The 25,946-nt window shown below is 42.9% G+C and overlaps 1 protein-coding gene across 4 annotated transcripts; it reads right to left on the reverse strand.

Annotated features, from left to right (window-relative positions):
- Positions 1–395: 395 nt before the first annotated feature.
- On the reverse strand, positions 396–25,921 carry NAB1 (NGFI-A binding protein 1). Of its 4 annotated transcripts, none has more exons than XM_082055404.1 (8): positions 25,628–25,921; positions 19,565–20,398; positions 14,264–14,397; positions 13,213–13,264; positions 7,964–8,074; positions 5,493–5,634; positions 4,198–4,347; positions 396–3,063 (listed from the first exon to the last, which is right to left on the reverse strand). In XM_082055404.1, the coding sequence occupies exons 2-8, from the start codon at positions 20,381–20,383 to the stop codon at positions 2,972–2,974; spliced, it is 1,500 nt and encodes a 499-aa protein (XP_081911530.1). In that variant the 5' UTR covers positions 20,384–20,398; positions 25,628–25,921; the 3' UTR covers positions 396–2,971. The 4 variants fall into 4 exon arrangements, with proteins under 4 accessions (XP_081911530.1, XP_081911529.1, XP_081911527.1 ...); XM_082055403.1 differs by lacking the exon at positions 25,628–25,921 and adding an exon at positions 25,552–25,569; XM_082055401.1 differs by lacking the exon at positions 25,628–25,921 and adding an exon at positions 25,059–25,276.
- Between the last annotated feature and the right edge of the window lie 25 nt (positions 25,922–25,946).

A 25,946-nucleotide genomic window follows, 5' to 3' on the forward strand; every position in this document is an offset into this window, starting at 1 on the left:
ATTCTGTGCCACCTCAGCAACCTGCACCTTTTGGAAGTTGTTTGGTGGGGTTTCCCCCCACTCCTTCTCTTTGATATTTTTCTCTGCAGTCTGTTTCTCTTCCCCTTTGTGTTTGCATTCTTGTGCAAATAGAAGCACACACAAGAGCACAGGAGGTAGAGAGGGCGTTCAGACCACCATGCTGCAGCCCTTTTCTGGGTGATAGTTCCCCCCTCTTCGCCTTGGCCCACCAAAGCCCCCATAAACGAGGAGCAACCTCAAGAGTAGGAAGAGGATTTATCCAGTGAGAGCTGCAGTTTAAGCTACTCCCTCCTCCCCTGTGCCCAGAAAATTAACATCTCCTTTTGGAAAACACAATTAAAAAAAGAAAAAGGAAAAACCCTGGGGAAACTAAGGAGTTCTCACGGTGAATTTTATTTTGTAAGCAACAACATAAACATGTGAATAAGAACAGGCATGGTTGGCAGGGCTGGCCTAGGAACCCTCCAAGAGCAGATGCGGACAAGCCTTCACCTGCAGCTCCAGAGGCTGCCCAGGTCGCAGTCCACCCAGGCCTCTGTCATGGAAAGACCAATGCTTGAATTCTTTGCTGTTACCAAACGTATGTGCAATCTTGGAATGTATCTCCCACCTCCCCCTCCAGGTTAAAAAAAATTAAAAACCATACAGCTGCAAACCAGTAAAAAAATTGCTTCCAGCTTATTGAGACTGAAATGGCCTGTTGGACTATAAACTGAAATATCATTCTAGAGATAACCACCTGGCCGTGACACAAAGTACTGTATTTACAACTCAAAAATATAACTGTTATATACTTTAATTTATAGCAAATTTAATACATTAGTGTTTACAAAATAAATTCTGGACTCAACTGAAACAGCGTGCTGCTTAACAAGTTCTTCTTCCTTCCTCTAACTTCAAGCGAAGAGACCAGCAAGCTAAGAGCTTCTGTGATCCACACGCAACTTTTGACCGTGCCAGATGTTGAAAAAAAACCAGCATTTCCTGCATCTCTAAAGCCTCGTTGCTTGGTACCATCTACCACTCGAGCTGTACAGTTCAAACCTGAAGCCGCATCCTTTAGCAAGTTCCAAACACGTCTCATGAAAGCTACTCAGATACTAACCAGGGCACTGGCTAAACGTTACAAACTGGAGAAATACCTTATCTGTACTACTAGCTCACACAACAGGAATGAGGAAATATAACTACACATTCAATCCCTTATTTCTAACAGCAAAGCTGCAAACTCCATTGCTTAAAATAAGATACTCCGGTAAGTGAAACAGTACCATACAGTTCAAGAATTTTTTTTTTTAAAAAAACAAACATTTTAATAGTATAAAAAGTTGTTTACTGGTGTTTCTACTATAAAGCTTTGTTCCACAAATCAAAAGTGATAAAATAATTAGATATGTTTACAGTGATAAGAGACTGCAGTGTAGACATTTCAGCTCACATTTTGCTGATTGTTTCAGCACAACACAGACTGTGACTGAACCATTAATACACATCTATGACACAGAGCGAACTGCAGACATGAAGTGCGCACCTGAACATGGAAGTTTACCCACTGGCATGGCAACTTACTCTCTTCAGCCCTCCTTTTCCCCTCCCCAACATGTCGTAGGCAAAAACTGTATTCAGAAACTAAGGCATATAACTAGTTTGACTGTGGGAAAGCAACTCTTACTGAGGGAGCTGTGCAGAGGAAAAATGGATGCACGCAAACACACCATGGTAAATTCCAAAGTTATATGCCAACTATCTCTCCTTAGTCAAAATGACAAAAGTGAAAATGTACAAAAAATAAAAACTGTCAAATAAATAAAGAATACAGATGTTAATTAAACACATATATAAAGAAACGTATTGGCATACTGTATGCAGTATACGGTATATTCATAGAATCATGTGGGCTGGACAGCACTTAATAAGGAGTCACATGCTGAAGACATAACTCCTTGTCTCTCTCCTCCAAAAGATCTTATGGTTTCTGGATATCAAGTGCAACCTTTTACACCAATGCATAAATCCTGCATTGTATTTCATCTTTGCCACACCTGGGATGCATTTTGTTTTGTTTTCTTAAAGATCCACACAAAAGTCCAAAAGGTTACAATGGTCTGAATCACAATTCTTGCAGCCCTGTCCATGCTACTTGGTCTCTTGGGTTTCCTACCAAATGAGATTTTAGTAATTGTACAGTATATCGAACCTTAGTTTTCCGCAACAAAATGGGAGCCGATCATATGGACTCTTCCATACTCTACCTGGCATTTCCTACCCTCCCAAACTGCAGGTAGGAATTACGCTGTAAGTGTGTTACACAAAGGCTGCTGAAACCATTAAAGTGATGTCACGCTAGTTAAGTGTCAAGTACGTCTGCTATAATACAGAATCAGGGTCTAGGTCTATCAAATGCTATATCCACGTAACATTTTAAACCATGAAATATTTTATGCATTTTCCTGTTTTCTACAAATATTGTTGCAAAGTTGCTGTTAATTGTGTCACGAGGTTTGCATTCCTAATTCTCCAAGGATTTTTTAAATTCAAATGTTTAACAACCATATCTACGCTAGGTACACTTAAAGTAGACATTGAAATTTCAAGTAAAATGAACTGTAGCCACATCTACTGGACTCAATACACGTCCCAACATCTAGATTTACTCTGATAAGTTATACAAATACATAATACATTCTTAAATAATGAAGACCCACAATATTAATTTGTGAATCTCCCCATGTTATAAAACCACTTTTACAGGAATGTTTATCTGCCTGTATCACTGTTTTAGTTTGCAGTGTCTCTTGCTTTCCTGTTTCCACAGATTACTGTACCAGTTCTTAGGCTTTGGCTATTGAAATCTCTTATTTGAATGAGGCAACGCTGGTTATTAAGGCTGGTTTTTTTCTCTTGTGAAGTTTCATTCTTTATTATGACGCTGTTTTCCAGAGCTGAATGACTATCTTGTGTCTTCAGGTTCTGTTTTTATGACCTTCCTTTCTATGTTGTTAAAAGCCGAATGAGGAAAATCCTTTAAAATACCAAGGCCTTCTGCATTAAGAAAGAAAAAGAAAAGTTAAACAACACTGCTTGGAAACAAATATATTTTGTTCTTAATTCAAGGGAAAAAAAGAAATCCATGAACCATATGGATACCAGCAGTTGAAGCAATAAATTCTGCCTCCTCCTACTGGGCTTTAACCCAGCTGGGTGAGCAGCACCTCAGTTACACTGTGGCAATGACAGAGTCGTCACCACAGATTTACTTCAGATCTCTGCAGGAGCAGGGCTCAGTGGAGACACACTCTTCACTTGCATTTTGAAAGGGAACTGGGAAAAATCCCCAACTGCCAATTTCACTAAGTGAATTATCACTGGCAAAAATTATCGCACCGCAAAAAAGGTGAGTGACGATTGTGATATACCAAAGCGGAAGATGCAAGATTCTGCCCAGTCTTCAAAACAACTACTTTTGCATCTTGTTTCACAAATAACTTCTTTCCCGTTGCATCTTCCAAACTCAGATGGAATTTTATTATTATTCCTAAAGTTGCGAGTCTGCAGAATTCCTGGCTTTATTTCAGTGTGCTGAGTATTAAACTGGAACCACCCATATAGATTTCACAAAGGATTCTTGCTGTCTTCTGTCAGACTCAAAATGAGTTTCTCCCAGTGCCAGAGACAAATGACAAGATCATCAGCAAGCAGAAGTCAATGAACAGGAAACCCAGTTCCAAAGACATACTGCATGATTTAGTTCATCGTAGGGAAACAGCGCCAGGTCCTTACAATCCTGAATAAAATGTCTTTCTATAAAAAGCTGGATTGCTTTATACAGAGTGAAGACACGTTATGATCCGACTGCATTACAATGACAGCAACACAAGTATGTAACAGGAGTAGTTTAGGTCAATACCGCTCACTAAGGACAGACACGCTCCAGAACCTGCTTATGTGAACCTAGTTACTGCATCTTCTAAGCTTTTCCCAAATCATATTCAATCTGGTTCTGGACTAACAAGTAACACCCCTCTTGAATTTCTGTGCAGAGCCTTGATTAAAGGGTTACACACAAAGCACGCCAGGCTGAGCTACTCACTCCTTCACTCCGAGACATGACGTATCAGTAAGTTCATCCCAGGCTTTGTAAGAAGCAGTGAGCAATTTACAAGTGGTAGCACTAACCTGAGGACTGGGACTTTGCCTCGCTGCTAGGGTAAAGCCGGATCAAATCTCCGCACAGAGGTTTTCCAACGTGCTGCTCTCCATCGAGTGAAATGTGCTGCAACTGTCTACTCGGCAGGTTTGACATGCGGAGATTCAGCGGCCTCTCACCTGGAAGTTGTTCACAGTGAAACACTGACGCATTAAAAGCAAAGCAATATTAAAAGACAGGTAGAGACTTAAAGACATAGTAATTCTATCAGCAAAAAGTGCACCCTGAATTCCAGCTGCCCAGGGAAGATTTCTAGCCAAACAAGGCTTACGTAAATATGCTGCTGCACAGGCACTGCTAGAATGGGACACTCAGCCATACAGGGGAAAAAAAAGATAAAAAAATCATCTCTCTTATTCTGCCCAAATAACCCTTTGAGATCCTAAAAATTCCCACTTCCACTGCACAAGGGATACATGGTGTAAAGAAACTGGCACTACCAAGAAGAGCTGGATCCACACAACCAATTCTTCTTGTATACTTGTGTACCGCATTGCTTGACCAATACACACAAATGAAAACCTATGTTTTAACACGTACGTACACTGATTCCCTTAGTTTCTCCCCTTACTGCTTCTCTTCCCTCTCCTTAAACAAACAAGCTCTTAAAAAACAAATACAAAAACTTCTGGTTGTATTTCTTGTGTTTGTAACATTTTGTCTCATTTCACAACAGTAAAAAAAGAAATCTAAACAGCAAGCGCTTGAACAAAACAAACACTCCTAAAATTAATTCAAGCTAAGGAATAGCCAGTTGGTAAATCACAGAGATAACCACAAAACTGTAAGCTTTTTGAAGAATAATAAGCTACTAAAAACATCATTAGAATCTGCTTAGTTCTCATTTACATAGCCAGCTCCTCAGGTTTTGTTCCTAGACTGCACAAACAGGTAAACAAAAAGAGGTACGACTACATTACCTGCTTTACTTTCAGTTCCCACAAAGCAAGAACACTAATTAAATGCAACGTTCTGCTCTGTTTTCAATACTGAGGATGAAGCTAAAGCCAAGTTCCACCCTTCAATACCAGCAGTGCACCCTCCTTTCTTCCTTCCTTCCTTTATCCATAGGGAAAGCCATTTGCCCAGATACATCAGAGTGACAGAGCAGAATCTGCCTATACATCTCATTGCATTATTTAGACTGTGAGCACTGCAGAGATCTTGTCTTGTCCATTCAGTGCTCATTGTTCTGTAGAAGGTAAATAATGCCACTGACAACAGTTGCATCATATCAGATGTATGTGCCTGGAAGCCAGCGTACCTTGTCCATCAGCGTTATCTAATGACATGCCATTGGGGCTGTGCTCTTCCGAGTTTTGCCGGTAACACCCTGTGGAAAGACGTCTCTCTAACGCAGCCTGGTTGCAAAGAAACTCCATCTGTTTTGCCATCACCTTTTCCGACTGCAAATAAAGCAAAATAAAATAAAATAAAATAAAATTTGTCTATACATTTAGCAAGTCAAAACACAGGGGAAAAAACCAATATCAAACGATAAGCCTAACAGCCTAGATATAGGTTTTTGTTGACTCATATGTACAGATGTGTGCTTTACAGTTTCCTCAAAACTACCAAGCAAACAAAATATTTTTGCACCCATGAAGATTTTCATACTGTAGATCTGAGTCACTTGAGAATACTTAAAATGTAAGCTGCTGTAGTTCATCCATGTGGAAAAGCAACATTAAATTCTGTTCTTCGAAAACACACAAAAATCACTTTCTGCACTATAGGACTGCAGGTTACGTGAAAAGAATCTCAAGAAAATAAAAAAAATAAGGTCTTAATTATCCAGTTAGCTCTGTTCAAATATATGTCTTCACAAAGTATTCCAAGAGCAATGGCAACATCTGCTAACAACTTGTGCCAAGATTTCACCAGACATCTTGGAGTCTTTATTTTAGGAAACAGCACTACACAAGCTTCAAAATCTGCCATTCTGAAAGTGTAGGATGACAGTATGTTTGTGGGGGATAAAGGTGTGAAATGTCTGTCTAGAAGAAGAACAAGACCTATACACCTCTAGAGAGTGAAGCTAAACAATGCAGCGCAATGTGGGAGGAAATGGTGTCTGAATGTTTGTCGGTGACTTGAATGCCAAGAGAATTCTAACTTTCCATATAATCAAGTTGCTCTTGAGAATGTAAAAAAGCATCTTGCAAAAATAAGAAGAAAATCACAAGTCAAGAAAGTTGATTTAGAAGAGCCACAATGAACATAAGAACAGAAAGTGTATAAACATAGCATCTATGATCAACAGGAAAAAATTCATTTCTCTTTCAAGCAATGCCACCATTGTTTCCGCTAGTACAGAGGTCTATTAATTGCAGAGTACTGAACTTCTCATGGGAGATGATGAAAGCCCTGACTTCCCACAAAAGTCTGCTTACTCAGCACAGTTTGACACTTTACAAATACAAGGACAGTACAACAGACCAGCAAAGCCTGAGCTCCGCCAGCACAGCAACGACCCTGACAGCCGGGTCATGACATGATCGAGGCTGCAGAAAAACACCAACCTCAAGCTTGGTCTTGGGAGGTAAGTAAAAAAGAAACTATTTTCAAATAGTTTACTTTCAAGTGTGCTTTGACTTTGATATTCTGTCACTCCTGTTACAGCTTTTGAACTGTAAAACATTTTTTAAAACAATAAAAAATTTTCTCACTCATGCCATCTTTGTTGTTTAATTGGTATGAAAGCAGAATTTTAGACTGCAATGATGCTTCTGATCACCATAGGAAAACTTGTGGAGTTGCGCATACATTTAAACTTAAAATAAATCTCTAGTCCATTGTTATGTAGCAGTGACCAATGAAAACTTCAAAGCATATACAAGATGAAAATGAGCTTGCAAACAATCAAGTTCATTTAATCAATATGTGACATCAGAACATGCAGCATTAATTGCTTTTCGGTGTATCACGATGAAGAGATCTGTATGACTGTACACTATTTTGCAATAGAAGAAGGTAAAAGACAGGGTAACACACCTAGTCTCAGAAAACAGGAGCGTTAACTCCTGAATGTAATCTCCTGTGAAAATTTGGTGATTGCATTTGCCCAAATCAGCTACACAAAATAAATTTGTTGCAACTTAACATGAAATCCCTTCTTGGCAACAACTGGCAGTAGGAGATGTGTATTTTGCCTCTGGGCTGGGATACACTAGAGAAAAGACAAAGAAAGAGTTGGAAACCCATCTTCATTTATAAAAAGCTTTCCGGATACTGAAAAACACTGCACTTCCACCAGGCTAGATGTTATTTAGAACGTCAATTTATCCTCTCGGATCCAGAGGTTCACTATTTCCTAAATATATTGGCCCTTCTTCTTACAAGAAGTGTCAGAACTGAGGACTCCAAGATCGCCTACTCTATTCCTCTAGACTCAGCAACCTGAACTTTCTATTCATAGCTAATAGCACCAGTAACACAGCACATACTGTACCAATAGTACCCTACACAGCACCCTACTTGCTTCCAATATGCAATCACATATTTTCAAACCTACTACGCTAGATTCTACCTCCTTGGAACTAACGAGGGTAAAGCTGTAGCACAGTGTTAGAACAGTTTCAGAAGGTAAACTCAAATTAAGAGTGATGCAACCTCAGCTAAGCTAGGTAGCCTTTGAAAATTGAAAGTAATTACTTTAGTCACCAGAAAAATACGTCAAAATTAATGCACAAAGACATGGCCCATACTATTCACAGTGTAGTGTGGTTGATTTACCTGGGAATTAAGAGTTGCTGAGTCTTCACTCTTCCCTTTAGCCAAAGCAAGTGGCATTTTGTCTTGCTGATAAAGCGTCTGGACTGTGTCCGGGAAATCAGGGTAACCATCCTATTGAGCGTAAGAAAAAAAACAAACAGCAAGAAGGGCATGTTATCAGTTTTTCTTCACTCTCCTTGTATACTCAAAGGAAAACAACAACGACAGAAAACAAAAACAAACAAACCAAACAAAAAACCACAAACAAACACATTCCTGAACCTCTGTGAAAATTCTGGACTGCAATTTCCATATTTGTGCCATTTACTTCATTTAAATTTGTGCAAAAAACACACACAGCCCCTCTACAACAACAGTGGTATATCTAAAACGGCATACACAGACAATCATATCTCATCTCTGGCAGTTTCAGGTTAATCCAGACTACATCAAGCCAGTTTACATTCAATCTTGCCAGGCAGATTCAGGCCCATGGTTTCTGTCACTCGTTACATACAGCCGTTTTGGAGATTCTTAACATACCAAGTCTATATGTAGTTGAAAATAAGGCACAGTAGCTGCATATACTGACTTTGAGAAACTGAGCAAAGCCTCCCAGAATTCAACATTATTTCACATAGAACTGGTATTAGTATCACAACATGAAACATGACCATTTGAAAAGCAGGGTAGCAAAGACCTGATCCAATAATTCTTTCAGTCTCAAATGCTTTTGACACAATTCAGTATTTTTTTCAGTCTCAAATCCTTATGACATGCAAATCTCTTTTGCAGCTTGCATATGTACCAATCAAGCAAATAAAGTCTCTGTGAAAGCCTGCCAGACTCCATTAAAACACATTAATCATCGAAGCAAAGGTTAAAGATGAGAAATTTATCCTGCTTGGCATTATAAAAGGAAAGCACATGTAAAACAGAAGAACGTCCAGAAATGTTTACAAAAGCCCAATATAGGTGACTGTAAAAATGTGAGAGGAAGCCAGAGATCTTAAGGCAGACCCAAATCTGAAAACAACATCTGTCATTGAGCATCCATAGATCCAGGTATCAAAAGTACACCAAATTAGTTATATTTTTCTTGTGCATTCTGAAAGCACATGCATGTAAACAATATTTCTGACAACAGCTGGACAAACGTGTTTCAGATCAAGAAAAAGAAAAGCGATTTTTCAAAATACCCCAGTGGAAGGACTACAAGGTCCATGCTGCCACAAGCTGCTCACTGACCTGCAGAGCAGCGACCAGACCCTCCATGCAACGTAATGCCAATAAAGCTACTCTTTATGCTCCGGAAAAACAGAAAACAAAAATCTGTCTGAACACTGCACATAGCTTTTATCCACCCAACATAGTCCCTCAGGGGAAAAATAAACACGATAGGTATGCAAAACTTCATAACTAGGTAAATTGCTACAAAACCTAATCCTCTAGAAACAAAGGCTTTGCAGTGCATTTCCATGAGCACTGACCATTTTTGTAGTTAGACCTGAATTTGTTTGGGAGAGAACGATTATGTGTAGGAGGATGAGAAACCGAATACACAAAAACCTAACACTCAGGATCCTATTTTTGCAACAAAACAGGTCACACGGCTCTTCATAATGTATCTGTGATCACTCGCTGATACAAAACCAAAGGCTGTTTCCTAGAAGCGGGGCCAACTGCCCACTGCTGCCGTGACTGTCACCTGTCGGTCATATAACTCTGGGGTGCCGATGCCGCTCTGCACCCCTTCCCACCGGGGAGGGCTGAGGAGGAGCAGGTTGGCCCAGGTTCCTCCCGCTCCTTCTTGTTTTGCCACGCGGCTGTTTTTCAAGTGGCTTTGCGCAGCAGATGTTCTCAGTCCCACATGTGCTTTTTCGCTCCCTCTAATGACATTTTTCCTATGCAAACAGTAGCTTCTACTGCTTTTGCTGGTTTTGTGACAAACGCAAATCCCACATGTGGACTGGTTTTCTTTTTAACCTTCTCGGTGAGGGCGGAGCGGGGCCCTTTCTCCCCTCTCCCTCTACCCGCACCGGCACCAAGAGAAGACGTTTCCTTGCAGCCTCTGCTCATGTCTTCCCACCTGTCTCCCCCCACTCCCACAGAGCTGTGTCAAATTTGCTTTTGCAAGCCCTCCTCACTCCTCCCCTTCAGCTGAACGGAGATGCTGACACGCAGAGCAACTCCTGTATACCACATTTTTAAAAACTCTCTTTTCTTTGCTCTCTTGGCTGTTCACGCTGTCTCTGGAAGGGGAACCCCATAATCTCCCAAGCAGTGATGAGTAGCCTCTCACTGCACAAGATGTGCTGTTTCCATCCCTATTTCCCTCTCCTGCTCTTTCTCCGGAGCAGATTTAGGAACCACAACCTCCTTTTTTTACAATCTGCTCCCAAATCTCAGCTCGCCTCATTCCCTTTCTCACTCCCTCAGCACCTTTAGTCTGTCATTCGCCTGGAATTTTTCCCTCCTCCTTCTCCGCACTTCACTCCCACAGCTCGCCCACCCACTCGACGAATACGCGGGGGAGAGCTCGCAGGGGGAGAGAAACGCTTTTTACAGGTAATTTGATGTAATTCATGGCATATTGTTTCTTTGTGATGCTTGGGAGCGTTTCATATTCCTGAAAAGGATAAATTGATAGTGGTGGCTGAAAGGCTGCAGCTTGCACACACAGCTCTGCTCTAGGATGACCTTCAGAGGCTCTCCGGAGGTTTTTTAAAGTGTTATTATATCTCAGGAAATTAACTCATCATTTTTTTTTTTTTTTTTTTAAGTAATCTTCAACACTACGCAAACAGGGTGTGAAGTCTTTCCGAATTCTAACATCAGTATTTTATAGACCATGCTTTGAGGAAACGTTAATGACTAATGGGTAAAGGAATGGTGAATCAAAACACAGAGTTCAGCCTTAAAACGGAAAGGGGCAAAACGACCTTTACCACACACACACAAAAAAGACAGAGCTACTTAGAACAACGACAACATCACTCATGTTCAGATCCTCTGTATGATACTAGCATGACAGAGAGGTAATCAAGCCACAATGAAGCATCGCGATTTTAAAAACAAGATAGAGACCTCTCATCCAGAACAAAAGGAAAAATCTGCAGCATTTGCTATTATTTTCATTTTTACCTCTAGCTTTCTAAAAACAAATGAAAAAAACACCACAGAATCCCCAAACATACTGCTAAAAAAGCATTATTCTTTTTCTTTCAAAGATGCAAGCCGCAAGAACTGAAACACCACACGTAAAGGTGATCGACTGTAATTCTGCATCTTTTTAAAATTTCTTTGAAGAAAACTAAACGATCTCCAGTGTAACTCAGACTTGTGATGCACTGAAGTAATGGTTTACTCCTTAGAAGACTCCCAAACTTGCAAGGAAAGAGACAACACTGGTCATTTCATAATTATTAATGGTATGCTATCAACTGAAAGATTATTTAGTTCAACTTAAAGTTTCTTATTTTGGAAAAAAAATGTCCTATCTCTGAAATAGTAATTTGCACCACTAGGACATGAAATTTTCACACACATTTTAAAATATGACTAGTAATTTTAGACAAAACAACAACCAAGTAAGCATCCTTTCTCAGAAAGCAGGCCTTCCAGAGTCTTGAGATTTCAGCACGCAGAAAATAAGAGAACGCACAGATTTCCTGCTCTCCAAAAATCCTGAAGTTTCAGCCTATATTTTTCAATATTTTAATTTTATTTTTTTCTTTCAATGAAGATCCTTTCAAAAAAAAGCACCTCCTTTGCAGTGTGTCATGCTCATCATCAGTTATTAGTGAAGCAAGGAAAAACTTACTAATGCTGAAATCTAACAGTGAAATACTATTTCAGGCAAAGAAGCAGCAGGTCCCCACCGGCTCTTACAAATTAGGACCAGACTGAACAAAAGTGGGGAGACTCAAGCAACCATCCTGCAATGTGTCGGTCAAGGCAGACAATGGTGAAGGTGGATAAAACCATTTAACACAGCTTCTCTCCACCCTGTTTTTCTGAAGTACAAGCATAGGTCAAAGCAAATCCCAACACATCTAAATGACATTCCTGACTTATCAAAGCTACCAGTAAATCCTCAACACACATACATATTTTGTATTATATAAGCTCAGACTACAACTGAACACAGACTTACGGAACTTACAAAATAAATAAGAAATATTAACTCCTCTATACCACTACTGAAAAAATTAAAGCCTCACATTTGGTGCATCATTTATCACAGACTGAGTTGCATATGAGAAATGCATTCCACAATATCTTGAAACTTTCCTCTGTGGTTAAAGAATATATCACATATCTGCGTCACACAAATCTAGCTTACATTCTAATGCACATTTAGCCTACATCTTTTGGAGTAGACAGGACAAATTTAAAAAACCCACAATGCTAAGGATGAATTAGATACCCAGTAACAGTGAAACAGTAATTAGTTTTAAAAAAGAAATTAAAAAGGAAGATCTGCTATTGTTATGAGGTATATAGGTATCCACACTTTTGAATTTTTTTTTTTTTAAGTGATTTTTTAAAAGGCGTCAGATTTATTTTCCAGTAGTGGTAACTGAAGAAAAAGGTAAACTACATATACCTTGCTCCTGCACTCCTAACAAGAAACTCCCAGCATGTCACTAAGCAACATCTTGTGCAGGTGTATACATTAGCCATGTATACACGTTTTTTATATAAAACTAACTACAGAACAGCGTAAATTAACATGTACAGGCACAACCATTTGTGTTGACATACATAGTTTCTAGTTAACTTTTGACTTTCCTGTATTATTAGTTTTATAATTTATAGCATAGCCAGAGATGGCTAGTATTCTGCCACCAATTTGTACCCAGAATTTTGGATTCTAGACATGATGAAAAGTTGACTCGAGCAAATTAAGAAAACTGCACCTCGCACTGACTTAAACACATGAGGCCTTATAAGACGACATTTTCTTTAGAACTTGAGCTTATTCCACCCCAGGATGTCAGTCAGTCCCATTCCTCCTCCTCCTACTCAGAGGGCAAAACACTGAGAGTAACTCTACCATTCAGCAAATCCTACTCTTTGCCCCTGCTCCCACAGGCTTCTCCAACAAGCACTTCCATTTGCAGAGACAGTGGTGATGTTTTCTTTCTCTCACACCCATCAACTGTCTGTCAAATGTTTTTCTGACAAACTTCCCTTAAGAGATCCCTTCAAAACCACAGCGAATTTTAGCATGCATAGGTCAGAATACAGGAGTCACAATACTGTACCTCTATCTTGATTCTCTTTGGTGACAGCTCATCCCTTTCTCCGCATTTAGATCTAGAAGAGAAAACACATACGCAATCAGCGAACAGCACGTTAACCCTGACCATCAGAAATAATCACGAAAAACAGAGTCAAGGAAAAAATACCAGAACAAGTGAGGTGCACAGAAAAAGCCTCCAATTCACTTGGACTTGGCAGTAAATGTCACTCAAGTATAGAGGAATAGAAGCACCTTGTGCTGTTTTTGTAAGTGTCAAGAGACTCATGCACTCTTCTGAACAGAAGGGAAAGCTACCTGAGCACAGAGAATTACAGAAATGCCTTTGGCACTGCTTACTCAGAATGGGTGCATATTTACATTAATCACTATGGAAGAAAGGGAGCAAAGGAGAACCTTAAAAAACTCCTAGAAGTGTAGAGTGTAGGAAAATGCATTTTGAAAGAATATTGAATTACATATGAGGGAGTTAACATTTAAAACAATATATAGAAAGTATCAAGATTTTAAACTGTATTTATTAATTCTATAGTTTTACTTACATTTAAAAGCTGTTACACCTCCATTACTGTTTCGTAACAGCAGTTAACAGAACGGTAACAACTGAAATTAGGAGTGAGCTTCAGTTCCTTTAAAACAAGACTGTAAGCCGCTCCTTACAACCTTATCTCTTCCACTTCCTGGACACTAAAACACCAAATCCGTACATGAAAAAAAAATTTATACATTGAACAGCTTTGGCTACTCTGCCAACTGATATTAACCTTGAAATACACAAATGCATCAAATACTTCAATGCCAACCTCTCGGATGCCTTGAAACAAGCACTATCATCCCAAAATCTGGAAAACTAGAGAGCCATTGACAGGGTAATTCAAGACAGCTAAATTGTAGCAGTGTGAAAGCTTCAGGATTTAAACAGCATTTTCCTGCCCTCCTCAGAAGAACACTTTGCTAGCTAAAGAGCAAGAAGAAAGTGTCTCTAGTGCTTCAGAAGAAATTCTATCAGATTAGTTCCCTGCAAGTATAGTCCTTTGAGTTAATTAAAACCTTACTTGGTAGTCCTGTACGTGTACTTGTACGTAACTTCTCGAGAGATTTGCCGAGCTAGTGCGAAGAGTTCGTCTCTCCTGGTCAACAACGCGTTATCTTTTACACACAGCTGAGCGGCTGCTTCGTTAACTGTTAGCTGGAAATTAAACACAACACCAGGGATTCATGATTTTGCATACTTCCACCCATCGTGCTTGTAAAAGTACCTGTTCTTCTGAAAGAATAAAAAATTTCAGTTGCAAGTAAAATTACCTATAATTGTATACTAAGCCCTGGAGGGTTTCTTCAATTTATCTATACCCTTACTAAGCCAGGTAAGCCTCTGGGAAGGAAAAGATATAAACATGGTTGGTGCATTTACTGTCCTTTAAAGCAAAACATAATTGTAAGACTCTCAATGTGCGCCGTTTGTGCCTCATCCCAGCATTAATTAAATCTCAGTTTAAGACAGTAGCTCTGAACATTCACAGTGTTTGGCTCCCAAAGCCTAGTTTACAGGGAATACTATTTTTATAAATGCAATATGCCCAGGAGTTGCAAAAAACAAAACAAAAAACAACAAAAAAAACCACCACCACCACCACCCTGACAGTGTGGGTACAGATGGCTTTCCCTGGTGAATACAGCACACATTCTGCAGAAGGTGATGGTTTAAGAAACGATTAAACTGTTTTTAGCTATGTTTCTCACCCTCATGTTTGTGAAGACTATCTTCAGACATGAATCAAATGTAACTGGTTTGAAGGATGTTTTCCTGAGCCTGCTGGGACACACTTCTAGTGCCTCTGCTACTGGCAATAGTTTCATAAAGAGGGGGACAACAACAAAAAAAGCCTTAAGTCTCAAAGTGGTTTTGTAGTGCTCTTCAGAAGCCTATAGAAAGTGGTGACACTGTCATAAATTATACGAGCTTAACAATACTGCTGTCAGAAAAGCCTACAATCAACAGCACGGACAAACAACGTAATTATTAATTCAAGGACAGACATCAAAACAGAGACGCTGGAGATTCCCTGCTCCTTCCGCAGTAATCAGGGCTGAAGAGACGTTTTCACCCCTTCCTCAGCTGAGGAACAGCCAGCACTTGTAATGAGGTGTAACAGCAAGAGGCCAATAGAATCATACAGCTATTTTTTCTTAATTTGGGGAAACGAAGCCGCTCAGAATGGGTTTGGCTTCTCACAAATGAGCCCAGCCTAAGCTTTGCTGCTGCTGTCAACAGTACGTTCTGTACCCATCTCAGGCTGGTGAATATTACCAAGCAGCCCAGTTTTGCACAGCACGGCAGGTATATTGATGAGGGAGTGCAATGTGCCATCCCCAGCCCTCGATGTGGCCGTGCACAGCACGGGAGTACTTGCCCCAGCACAGCGGGACCACATGGGTGTGAGCTCGGACACCAACACTGCTGCTTGTGCAAGGAGAGGAAGGTGAGGCTGAGGAGAGAGGTCTGCAGTGAAGTGGTGTCTCTGGGCAGGAGGGCGACGAACTCGCTCCCTCACCCCACTGTATCCCACAGAAAATATATTTTTCCTAACGGAAGACTTGTTCTCCAGGGAGGCTGAAAAAAACAAAAACGTATTAGAAGAGCTGAGATTCTCTCAGCGGCCTGTGCCCATATGCTTTGTCTAGGAAAACCTCTCACAAAATTGCTGCTCCTAATCTATCACAGGCATTTTTTCCTGTATTTAGTATAAAAACCTCTGATTTGAGTAGGGCATTTCCTGGGAAACCTGAATGTTAATCAGAGTGTAAGCACGTCTTTAACAGGTGAACCAGATATGTTGCCTAATCCTTCAGCCTCTGTACAGTGGGAAAAAAAATATCTCACAGAGATCAGATGCACAAGGCTGGGAAGTTTAGGTTTTAATCTGTGAAACATCTCTAGGTTACTATGTTCCTACAATACAATGTACTAGAACAACAAACCATTACCCCTTAGACCAGAAAATTGTTCTACAATGTCTGTCTTTCCAGAAAAAAACACAAGGAAAAAAAAGCACAGAAACAAAAGATTAATACAACGCTGATGAGAAGAACTACCACCCAAAGCAGGCATTAATTTCTGTAAGAGTGATAGCTATTACTTTTCAGAGGATAAATAATATGGCTAATGCTTACAAAGCATGGTTTTTATCCCTCAATAAAGTGCTGAAAGGTTGCAAAGAGCTGAAGTGACTGAACATGCTTTGGATAGTTGTAGGCAAATGCTGTTTATCCTGATATATGAGAAAAGCCAAATGTTTGTTTGTTTGTTTTTCCTGGTTTCTTCTTTCAGGTCACATCCAGACTTACTGAATTGAAGTGCATCATGGCTTCCTGCCTTTTCAGGAGGCATAAAACTGCATGCCTAAAAATAAAGATTCTGTTTGCTGGAAGCCTTAATGATATGGAGCAGCACATAACCATAGAGGCTCTATGGAGAGGAATGGGTATATTCCCATCTGATGGGGTTCATAGATTTCTCCACTAAAAAACCCACATAATTAAAAACCAAGTCAGCAAAAGGAAGAGATCAAGCTAGACAAAATTTATTACATGCATTTCTTACTCCTGTTTCCCACACTATTAAATGGGATTTTTTTCTTGGTTTTACAGGTACCTAGACAAGTACTGAAATACTAACATGCAAATTACAAACCTGACTCAAACACACATGGGTCACTGAGTTCATCCCTCCTCCAGTCCAGCTTCAAACATAAAGTGCTCTCTGTGCTCGAAAAGCCATGTAATACTGAGACAATGGATGGATTAAGCACAGTATGTTTACTAGTTTTGAAGATCTTTCAAAGATTCTGCATCAGATTTCACGGCAGAGCATTATCTTATGCGGATAATCCTACCAAGAGCACACGCTTCCAAACCAGCTCAGTGTCTACAGCTCCCACCAGCCTCTGCCGGCTGCTCAAACCTCCTGAGACACTCCAGTGTTCACAGTGAAACAGAGAATATTCTCACTAATTCACCACTGATAATTCCATCAAGTTTGTGTTTAATTTGCACGCAACTCCACACTGCTTGAGAAGCCGGAGGTATCCTGATCTTTACATCCAGAAGCTAACCACTACTTCATCCTTTTAAATTCACAGCGAGGTTTATTCAGCTGTTTGTTGCCAGCTGCAAGGAGAAACCTTGAACTGTGAGGCAGGATGACAGCCTTGGAATGTATTAACACGTGCAGAAACACAGTCCCTGGACAAGCAGAAACTTACCTCCCTGGTTGTTCAAGGTCCTGCCTTCTGAGCAGCAAATTGTTTAAGCCATCAAAAAAAAAATAATAAAATCCATTGAAGTTGAGTTTACAGAAGGCAAACTCTGGTTTAGCAGATTTGAAACAAAAAAAAAGGTCACGCTGCTACTATTTGTGTGTTTTCTCCTTTAAAATGGGAAGTGGAGAGAAAACTGTTCAAGACAAAACTTTGGGAAATCCAGCCTCTTTAAGCAAACAGTAAACCAATTATGAGCAAATTCTTCTTGCTTGCATGTGTGCGGTTCCCATCGAGTTCAGTGAGGCCCCACATGCATAAGTAAGGCATAAGTCAACCACATACTCCTTTGATCCTGTGCCCTTAATCATAATAGCGATAGAAATATTTCCTAAAGCCAAACCATGCTCTCATTCCATTTTTAAACATGGTTTTACAATGATGTAGAGAAGATCTGTAGTGCAGTACTAAAAAAAAAATAAAGATTAACAAGGCAGAGCCCTCATCCTTTCTTCCAGTTCTTTGCAACCCTGCTCCTTGGAACTAACACCCCACTATTCACTCCTCGATCCTCAGGTGGGGAGAACCCCCTTTCTTCAAATCCTGACTCTGCAGCGATGTACACAGAGCACCTACACAATTCATCCTTTCAAATCTTGCCTCCATCTCACACACAACTTGTTCTGCTCTGGGAGAGGCTTCCGCAAGGTCAGGGGAGTAAGAAGAGATCTGTTCTTGCACACTGGGTGAATTCATATGTTGTAAGTGTTCAACATAAAGCCACAAAGCACATAAGCAAACCTGCATAACTAAAACCGTGTGGTAGAAATGCGGTTGACTACAGACAAGTTCCCTTGGAAGCATCTCCCCAGTCTGCAGTAAAAGCTCTAGTGAAGTCACTGCTGGTGATGTGCAGTTGCCTTATAAATGCAAATACCTAAACAAAAATGTAAAGAAATGCGCCTTGTTTCCTTCTGCCCTTCTATTCAGAAGCATAAAGAGAACCCAGTCTTATGCTATGGATCACACACCTACAAAACGTCTCCTTGAAGCGAGAAAAGGCTAAAGCCAGTACAGTTTTTTGGCACTCCTGTAACATAAACATTGCCTTTCCTTTTGGGAGCTAAGCCTCACATGCCAAATCTTAAATCCAACTGAAATTTTGCAATCACTGTTAACTGTGAAAACGCTGATGCAGCATTCGTATCAGAGTTCTGGCACCGCCTTGAGTTAATGTTTGTTCTCCTCATGTACTGTACTTTGGCACTGTTCCCCACACAGACACACCTATTGCGTTACAACACACGCAGTGCGAGCCTCAAGAACACCAGCAGAGAAGCAAAGGAGGCTCACGTGGACTTCTAAGGACCAGAGGGAAGAGATGCTACACAAGTATTAAAGCACAAACCTTCAAATTACAGCCACTCATCAACACTGGAGATGGTCCTTTCCCTTCCACTTGACCCCTTAAGATCACCATGCCCAAAAAGCCCCACAGGTTGGATAATTAAGCTTCACCACAATTCAAATGCAAACAATCCCACCTCCACTGGGTTTAGAGACCTCATCAGCAGAATCCTTTTTACCTGGAGGGCACAAGCTACAGAGCAGGCTCTCGAGGTGAGGGAAGGGGGCAGAAGGCTGTAACCAAGCCAGGTGATCCTGTCACTAGACACAAGCAATTTTAGTTACTCATCTTCCAACCAACCAGCCTGCTCTCAAAGAGGCAAAGGAATATCAAAACAGAACTGCTTTAAAAATATGCCAAACGCTTGGAATCCCAAGGGCCATACTCGGTGCAGTCCTGGTTTGCTATTTCAGTGCCAAACTGTTTAAGCCCCGTGTCTGACAGGGGGTCAGCGACCGAGCAGTCTGATGACACCAAGTCACCAGTGCATGTGTGCACACAGCCACCCACAAAAGGGTTCTGCTGCACCCAAGATGTCCGTCCCAAGACGGGACTCCCTGCAGCTCCTGTACGACACACAACTCCTGTCACCTGGTGAGAATGGCCCCTACAAAAAGCACACACCGTGAGCAGCTCATGGAAAGTGTAGGAATAGGGGAAAAAGGCCACTGTCACTCATGGGGTTTTACCTCATGGAGGGTGAGATGCTTGCCGTCCTTTCTTTTCGAGTCAAATCTGCCATATATTGCACTGTACTTCCTGATCTCCTCCTCTTTGTGAGGGTCATCATCACTCATCTCAAAGATGTGACCAATCATCTTTGCCAGTTTCTTATTTGTTTTCAGTAACTCCTTGACTTCATTCGAGTCACTTTTGGGCAGGGAGGGGACCATGCGTTCTACACACTCAGCAACTGATAGAGCAGCAGCAGCATCCAGGGTCTCGCTGTTTTCCTTTGGTGAAGCTGGAGAGCCCAGGTCAGCCGGGGAAAGGCTATGCTCGCTCTCGGTGGTGTGGTGTCCTTGCCAGAGTCTCGGTTCGCTGCCGCTCTGCAGCGATAAGCTCCCCACCACGTCAGATTTGCTCGCACCCACACTCTGCACGCACGTCGTGGCAGCGCATTTCGGAATCTTCAGGTGAGGCTCCCGGGTGCTGCTGTTCCTTTCGTAGCTGCTGCAGGAGATCCCCAGCCACGCAGGAGACCCTTCCGGCAGCTTGTATATTGGAATGCTGCTGACCGGTAAGGAGGTGAGAGGCTGGTTAAAAAGCCCGGGGTTTGTGACCCAGTCCCTCAAAGCCTTCTGCAGCCTTCGGACGTGAAGCGGCTTGCTAGCCATGCCTACGAGAGCCATTATCTCCAAAAACTCCTCCTCCCCTGCTTCACAGAGCTGCTGGACATCGTCGCCACCCTGCTGAATGAAGGCATCGAAGTAGAATAAGAGATTCGCTTTTTGTAGTATTCGATACAGCTGCAATTCCCCAAGGGTTCTGGGTAGAGCTGACGCCATCACGGACGACAGAACCTGCGAACAGTAACCACAGAGAGAAGGTGAGCACCAGAACATCCAGAAGCAGTGCCCCAACACCCACCCTTCCAGAAGATTCTCAACTCAGCAGATAGGATTTTTTTCTTTCATTATAAGAACATGTATGGAAACGAAAAAAGGGGCGATAGCTCTATTTTTTGACAGGTTAACTTAATGGAAACATTTGTGAAAAAACAAATAGGCAGATAGTTGCAAAGCACCTACAAAAAAGATGATTCAAACATGAAGCCAGTTTGTTTTAAGCATTCCCACTTCATGTTTGTTCCCAAGAATGTCATTCAATATTGCTCACTGCTTCTACTTTGCTCTCTTTTATATCTTCAAATCAAAATGATCACAAAACACTCCAAAGAATTACTGAATACTAGGTCCCCTGAAGAAAATAAAACTCATCAGTTTAGATTTGCCTTAATTCTCAAATCATTTCCCTCATAGCAATGTGGAGGACTGTAAAAGGAAAGCAAAGAAAGAAGCACTTCACAGAACCTGAGGATTAACGAAGCTGGATCAGTAAAAGGGTGTACAGAACAAAGTATTTCTACAGTTTTCCCCATTTCATGTAAAAAATTATCTAATGCCTCTGCTGATCTTAATTAGGGCAGCCATGTCTGCAGATGAAGCAAAAATACTGATGGGTTCCAGCACATACAATTAAAAAATTTATTTTAAATTCACCTGCCCATTGCATCTGCTAACAGGCCTGTATGTCATTGACACTTTCGACATGAAATACTGTTCAGCAACACAGCAACTGCGCTCCAAGGGCTCCCAGCAGACAAACTGCAGCAGTATTTTACCTTTATGGCTGCGGAAAAACCATTTGCACAAGTTTTGACTTCATAAAACCCGTTATCCACAGTTATCCCTCAAATCATAAACTCTTCAGAGAATTCTAAGATCTCACACGTACACATCTTCACTCCACGATGGCTTTCGCAACCACGAGTGCATAATTTCCAGTATTACTGTATTAAGCTAAACCACCAATCAATAAGATCTAAAGCATGTAATTTATAGTTGGTTGGGAAAGTAACAGGACTAAAATATGGAGTTGGTCTGCTAACATTTCTCTGGCTTTACTATCACATTGCAGTTTAAGAAACACACAGTAGTAACCTAAAAATGGGCACACAGAGAATTATTTGCACACACTGGGGGGAAAGCATTTTAATAACACGTAGCCGCCCTCCCCTAGAAACTCCGATGCAAGAATATACGTATGTTTAGGGGCACTGGGAGACTGGTAATCAAACGTAAAACTAAGGCAGAAATTATTTTTAAAGTATGCACTTCAGCATATTGGTTTTTTTTTTTACAATATGCATTTTTTCTTCATTAACTCAATATAAATGTACAGATACAACAAATGGAACTCAACTTCTACTCAGGAAACATCTGAAAGATCAGGCTTTTGCTACAAAACTTTGATTAAACCCTACTAGAGAAAAATAAAATTAGGAAGGCAACAGAAACTCTAGAAAAACGTACATGGCAGGAACAGAATATCTACAAACAACCTCTTCAGGAAGAAAAGCCTGGGGAAAAGAAAATAAACAAACAAACCCACAAAACCCCCAAACAAGCAGCTGTTCATATAATTCTTTGTACGCTAGTATTTGTAAATAAGAAGGGACAGCAATAGCTGTTTAGATCTGAGCAGCCACCTCAAGGAGCTGCTGGTGAGCTCAAGAGCCAATAAACAGAACACTCTGGAACTAAGGGTGAAACTGGAAACATTGAAGAGCTACATATTCTAGAAATACAGTTTAGCTTTCAAAAATAATAGTTAATTGCACAAAACCAGCTAAGTAGTGTCTACAGCAACAAGGAAAATGAGGAAAACCACTGAAGGTAATCCTTTAAATGGTACATAATTCAGTATTTTTTAAATTGTCATCACTTCATGGAGGTTCCTAGAAAAATCCTCCCATTCCATACAAACTTTGACAAAACAAACAAAACTAACAGCATCTTGTTTAGCGGCATTTCAGTAACTGTTTCTACCTTCCTATTTCAAATGATGTTGACTTTCTACCAACAATGCCACAAATTAACTAACAGAACTGTTACAAGAATAGCCGTCTGCCCAGAAAGTCATCCATCTTAGCATAAAATCTACATAAATCTGTATAAATGGACTTTGTGCAGAGAGCTAAAGTGACTCTGGAGGATGGTGTCAGTGCAATTACACAGCCCCGCAGCTCCAGGAGCACGCCGCTCATTTTTCCTGCCCACGGGCTGGAAGAGCAGCAACAGTCCATGAGCAGCCTGCACCTGGAGGCTTCTAATCAACAAATCTCCTCATGACAGATAAAACTGGATTAATATGTACTATGGAGGCGTCGGTAGCAAGTCCACAGTTCAGGCTGCATGGAGATTTGCATTTAAAGCAAGACTGAAATCCTTTTGTTTTGTACTTTGAAGACCAATTCTGCTTTCCAAATTTAGTACAGTAACTCCTGCGAGAGGGCCACACGAATTTTCCATTTGAGATTGTTACCGATTTCTGCAGAGAACACATTTTCAAACACTCCTCCTTTTTGACCTCTTTTCTCCTCTCACTAAACTGAGCTCCTTCTGCACGCACCTCAACGACAGCCCAAGTCTTTCTAAACTTGTACAAGGGGAAGGCTCCCTCCTCTCTCCCAGGCAGCTGGGCTGCTTTTCCAGGCTCTGCTCAGCTCAGCCTACAGAACAGATAAGCTAGTTGACCTGGACGATAAGACAAGGCTTAGGAGGAGGACAAGCACCAAGCGAGGTTTGCTGAGAAAGCACTGCTGGAACCAGAGGAGATGTTAACCCAAAGGACACACGGCATCGCTCTTCCCGCCTGGCTCTGCTCACTGATCCTGCCACGCAAAGCCCAAGCGCGGCCCCTCAGGTCTCAGCACCACCACACATCCTTCAGGCGGCCTTTAAACCGCACCTAAGAGACCTAAAGTGCTGCTTTCCACCACCGCTGTTCTCCTTTCTCTGTGCAGCAGAAACTGTGCTTTCGGGGCAAAGGGTGAGCACCAGAGGAGGTTACACAACGAGAAGACACGGGACGAGCTCACAGCCAGGAGATGTGTGTACTCCTCACCTCGGGTAAGACCCTGGGGCACCGCGCACGTTCCCCCTCTTCCACAGCCTCCTCCCGGAGTCTGAGGCTTTCTAACCTGCCACCCCAACCAAACCCGGTTCAGAACGACAGCCTGGTAATCGTGTCCTCTGGCAAACCCCAAGAAGCTAAACCAGAACCATCTGCTGCCTCAGGAGCCAGCAAATAGATCTTCAAAAGTACCGTCAACTGCAAAACCTTTGGGGGCAAAAGCCAGGAACACATGGGAAGGTCTGCAGGAATAAATGAATGTGGCAATGGCAGCTGAGCTGCTGCTTCTTCCCCTTCTTCGCTTATCGTCCATGTGTGGGAACACACAGGCAAGAGCAGCTGCCTTATACATTTTTCACATATAGAACAAACAAAGCAGCAAGGAAATTCCCCATAACACAAAAAGCTGTTTAAAACACATGCAAGGCTATATACTCTTACAGCCACAGAAGAACCAGGAAATCACTGGTTAGATTTTCACTCAGCCTTTGCAACCCACAACCATGCATTCTCACAGAATCACTTCGGTTGGAAAAGACAGTTAAGATCATCAAGTCCAACTGTAACTCATCCCACATTACCTATCGCCCCACACGCCGTGCCCTCCCCTCCAAACGCTGGATGTCACCTGAACTCTGACCACAACCACAACTCCTAGGAAAAAGGAAAACAAAAACCACACAGCACTACTAAATATTTGTAAACAATCAGCACAGGAATCACAACCTATTCCTGCAACCGGCCCCCTCTTACCAAGACAAACCAGAAGCAGCCCAGCTCCACATCTTTAACCAGGGAAAACTCCCGTTTCTTCCCGTTCTCCTAGTCCCAGTTCAAAGCTGCACAATTCCCGGAGGTTTCAGGAAGACATGCGGCTGCAGGGAGCAGGTGGTGGCGGTGGGTGAAGTACCGGGAGAAGGAAAACTCGGGAGTTGTGGGACACAGGCTCACGGCAAGGGCTACACCAGCAGTTTTCCTGCTTTTTAAGGCTGCACTAGATGTAAAAGCTACCGAGCAACCCTAACTGATTCTCAGAGATTTTTATTTCAGGTGAATTCTATTTGGGCTGTCACCAATTAAATTAGGAACGCGCACAAGGAGTAAGTGCGAAACATCACATTGCTGTATTTTAGGCAAAAGTGATTATTTCATAATACATCTTGATCACTTTGGGCGTTTTGAGAAGTCTCTGAAGACGAACTGGATTTGGATGTGAGAGCTGGCTGCTTTGCATATTCATTACATTTTTGCAGCGTTTCCAGAGGACTTTTAGCAGAAGAAAATTACATGTAGCTGCAGAAGCGAGACTTAGCAAATTAAACAGTCTTGTCTAGCTCTGAGATGTGCCAAAATACAACCTAATAAGTGAGTTTCGCATTCAAATACAGATGGGTATCTCGCCCCAACTAATAAGAAACTTCAAACGTTAAAAAAAAAAAAAAATCGCGTTAAGGATTAAAAAGAACAAGAACCCAAATACTTCCCGATTCCCACCCGCTCGCTGCGATCGTCCCACCCGAGCGCGGCGCGGGGCGCGGTACCTACCGCCCCGGCATGTCAGCGGGGACCGGCCCCGGACGGGAACGGAGGCGAGGGAACCACGGGCACCGCGGGGGCTGGGGTCCCGACACGCCGCCGCCACCAACTCTGCAGGTCGTTTCTCCGTGAAGGCTCCGCCGAGGGGCGCGGGTGCCGGCCCGGCCCTCCCGCAGCCACCGGGCCCGGCAGCCCGGCACGTCCCGGCAGCGGCCGCGGGGCGGGAGGAGGGGGTGAAGCACCGCGGGGGGGAGAGGCCGCGGAGGGGCACGGCACCGCACTGCCTGGGGCGGAGGGGCGGCCGGTACCACAGCACCGCCCCCCCCGGTACCAGTCCCCGCCGCCGGGGCACCGCCCCCGCTGTCCCGTCCGGCCCGGCCCGCCCCGCCGCCCCCGCGCCGCCGCCCCCCCGCGCAGCAGCCCCGGCGGGGACGTTTCTCTACTTTCCGCCCGCTCCCCCGACCCCCCCCGCGCCAGATTGCTCCGGGAATCTCCCACGCACCAGCCGCCCGCTCCTTCCGGCCGCCCGCCGCGGGGCCGGCCCCGCGCTGCCCCGGCGCCCCGGTTCCCGCACGTACTCTGCAGTAGGCTGCCGCCGCCGGCCGCCCGGGGCTTCCCTCGATGCCGTCCCGGCGCCGCAGACTCAGCCCCGCCGAAGTTCCTGCCAGCGCCCCCCCCGCCTGCGCGCCGCCGGCCCAGGCTCCTCCTTTCCCATCGACGGGGCGGGTGGGCGAGCCGGTCCCCGCCACCGCCTCGCTGCTGCTGCCGCCGCCGGGGGGGCCGTGCGGCCGCCCCGCGCAGCTCGCCTCGCCGCGGCCGCGCCTGCCGAGCGCGGAGGCCGAGCGCGCGGGCAGGAGGGAGCGGCCTACGTCCTCCGGCCCCGCCGCCGGCCCCCGC

Source organism: Streptopelia decaocto, assembly GCF_964273445.1.
Source record: "Streptopelia decaocto genome assembly, chromosome: 6".
Lineage (NCBI taxonomy): Eukaryota > Metazoa > Chordata > Aves > Columbiformes > Columbidae > Streptopelia > Streptopelia decaocto.

Coding starts and splice junctions, on each gene's coding strand:
- NAB1 (XM_082055404.1), bottom strand. CDS start 20,383: ATGGCGTCAGCTCTACCCAGAACCCTTGGGGAATTGCAGCTGTATCGA. Junction 14,398..19,564: donor AGCATCTCACCCTCCATGAG/GTAAAACCCCAT, acceptor TTTAATTTCCAG/CTAACAGTTAACGAAGCAGC. Junction 8,075..13,212: donor CAAAGAGAATCAAGATAGAG/GTACAGTATTGT, acceptor TACGCTCAATAG/GATGGTTACCCTGATTTCCC.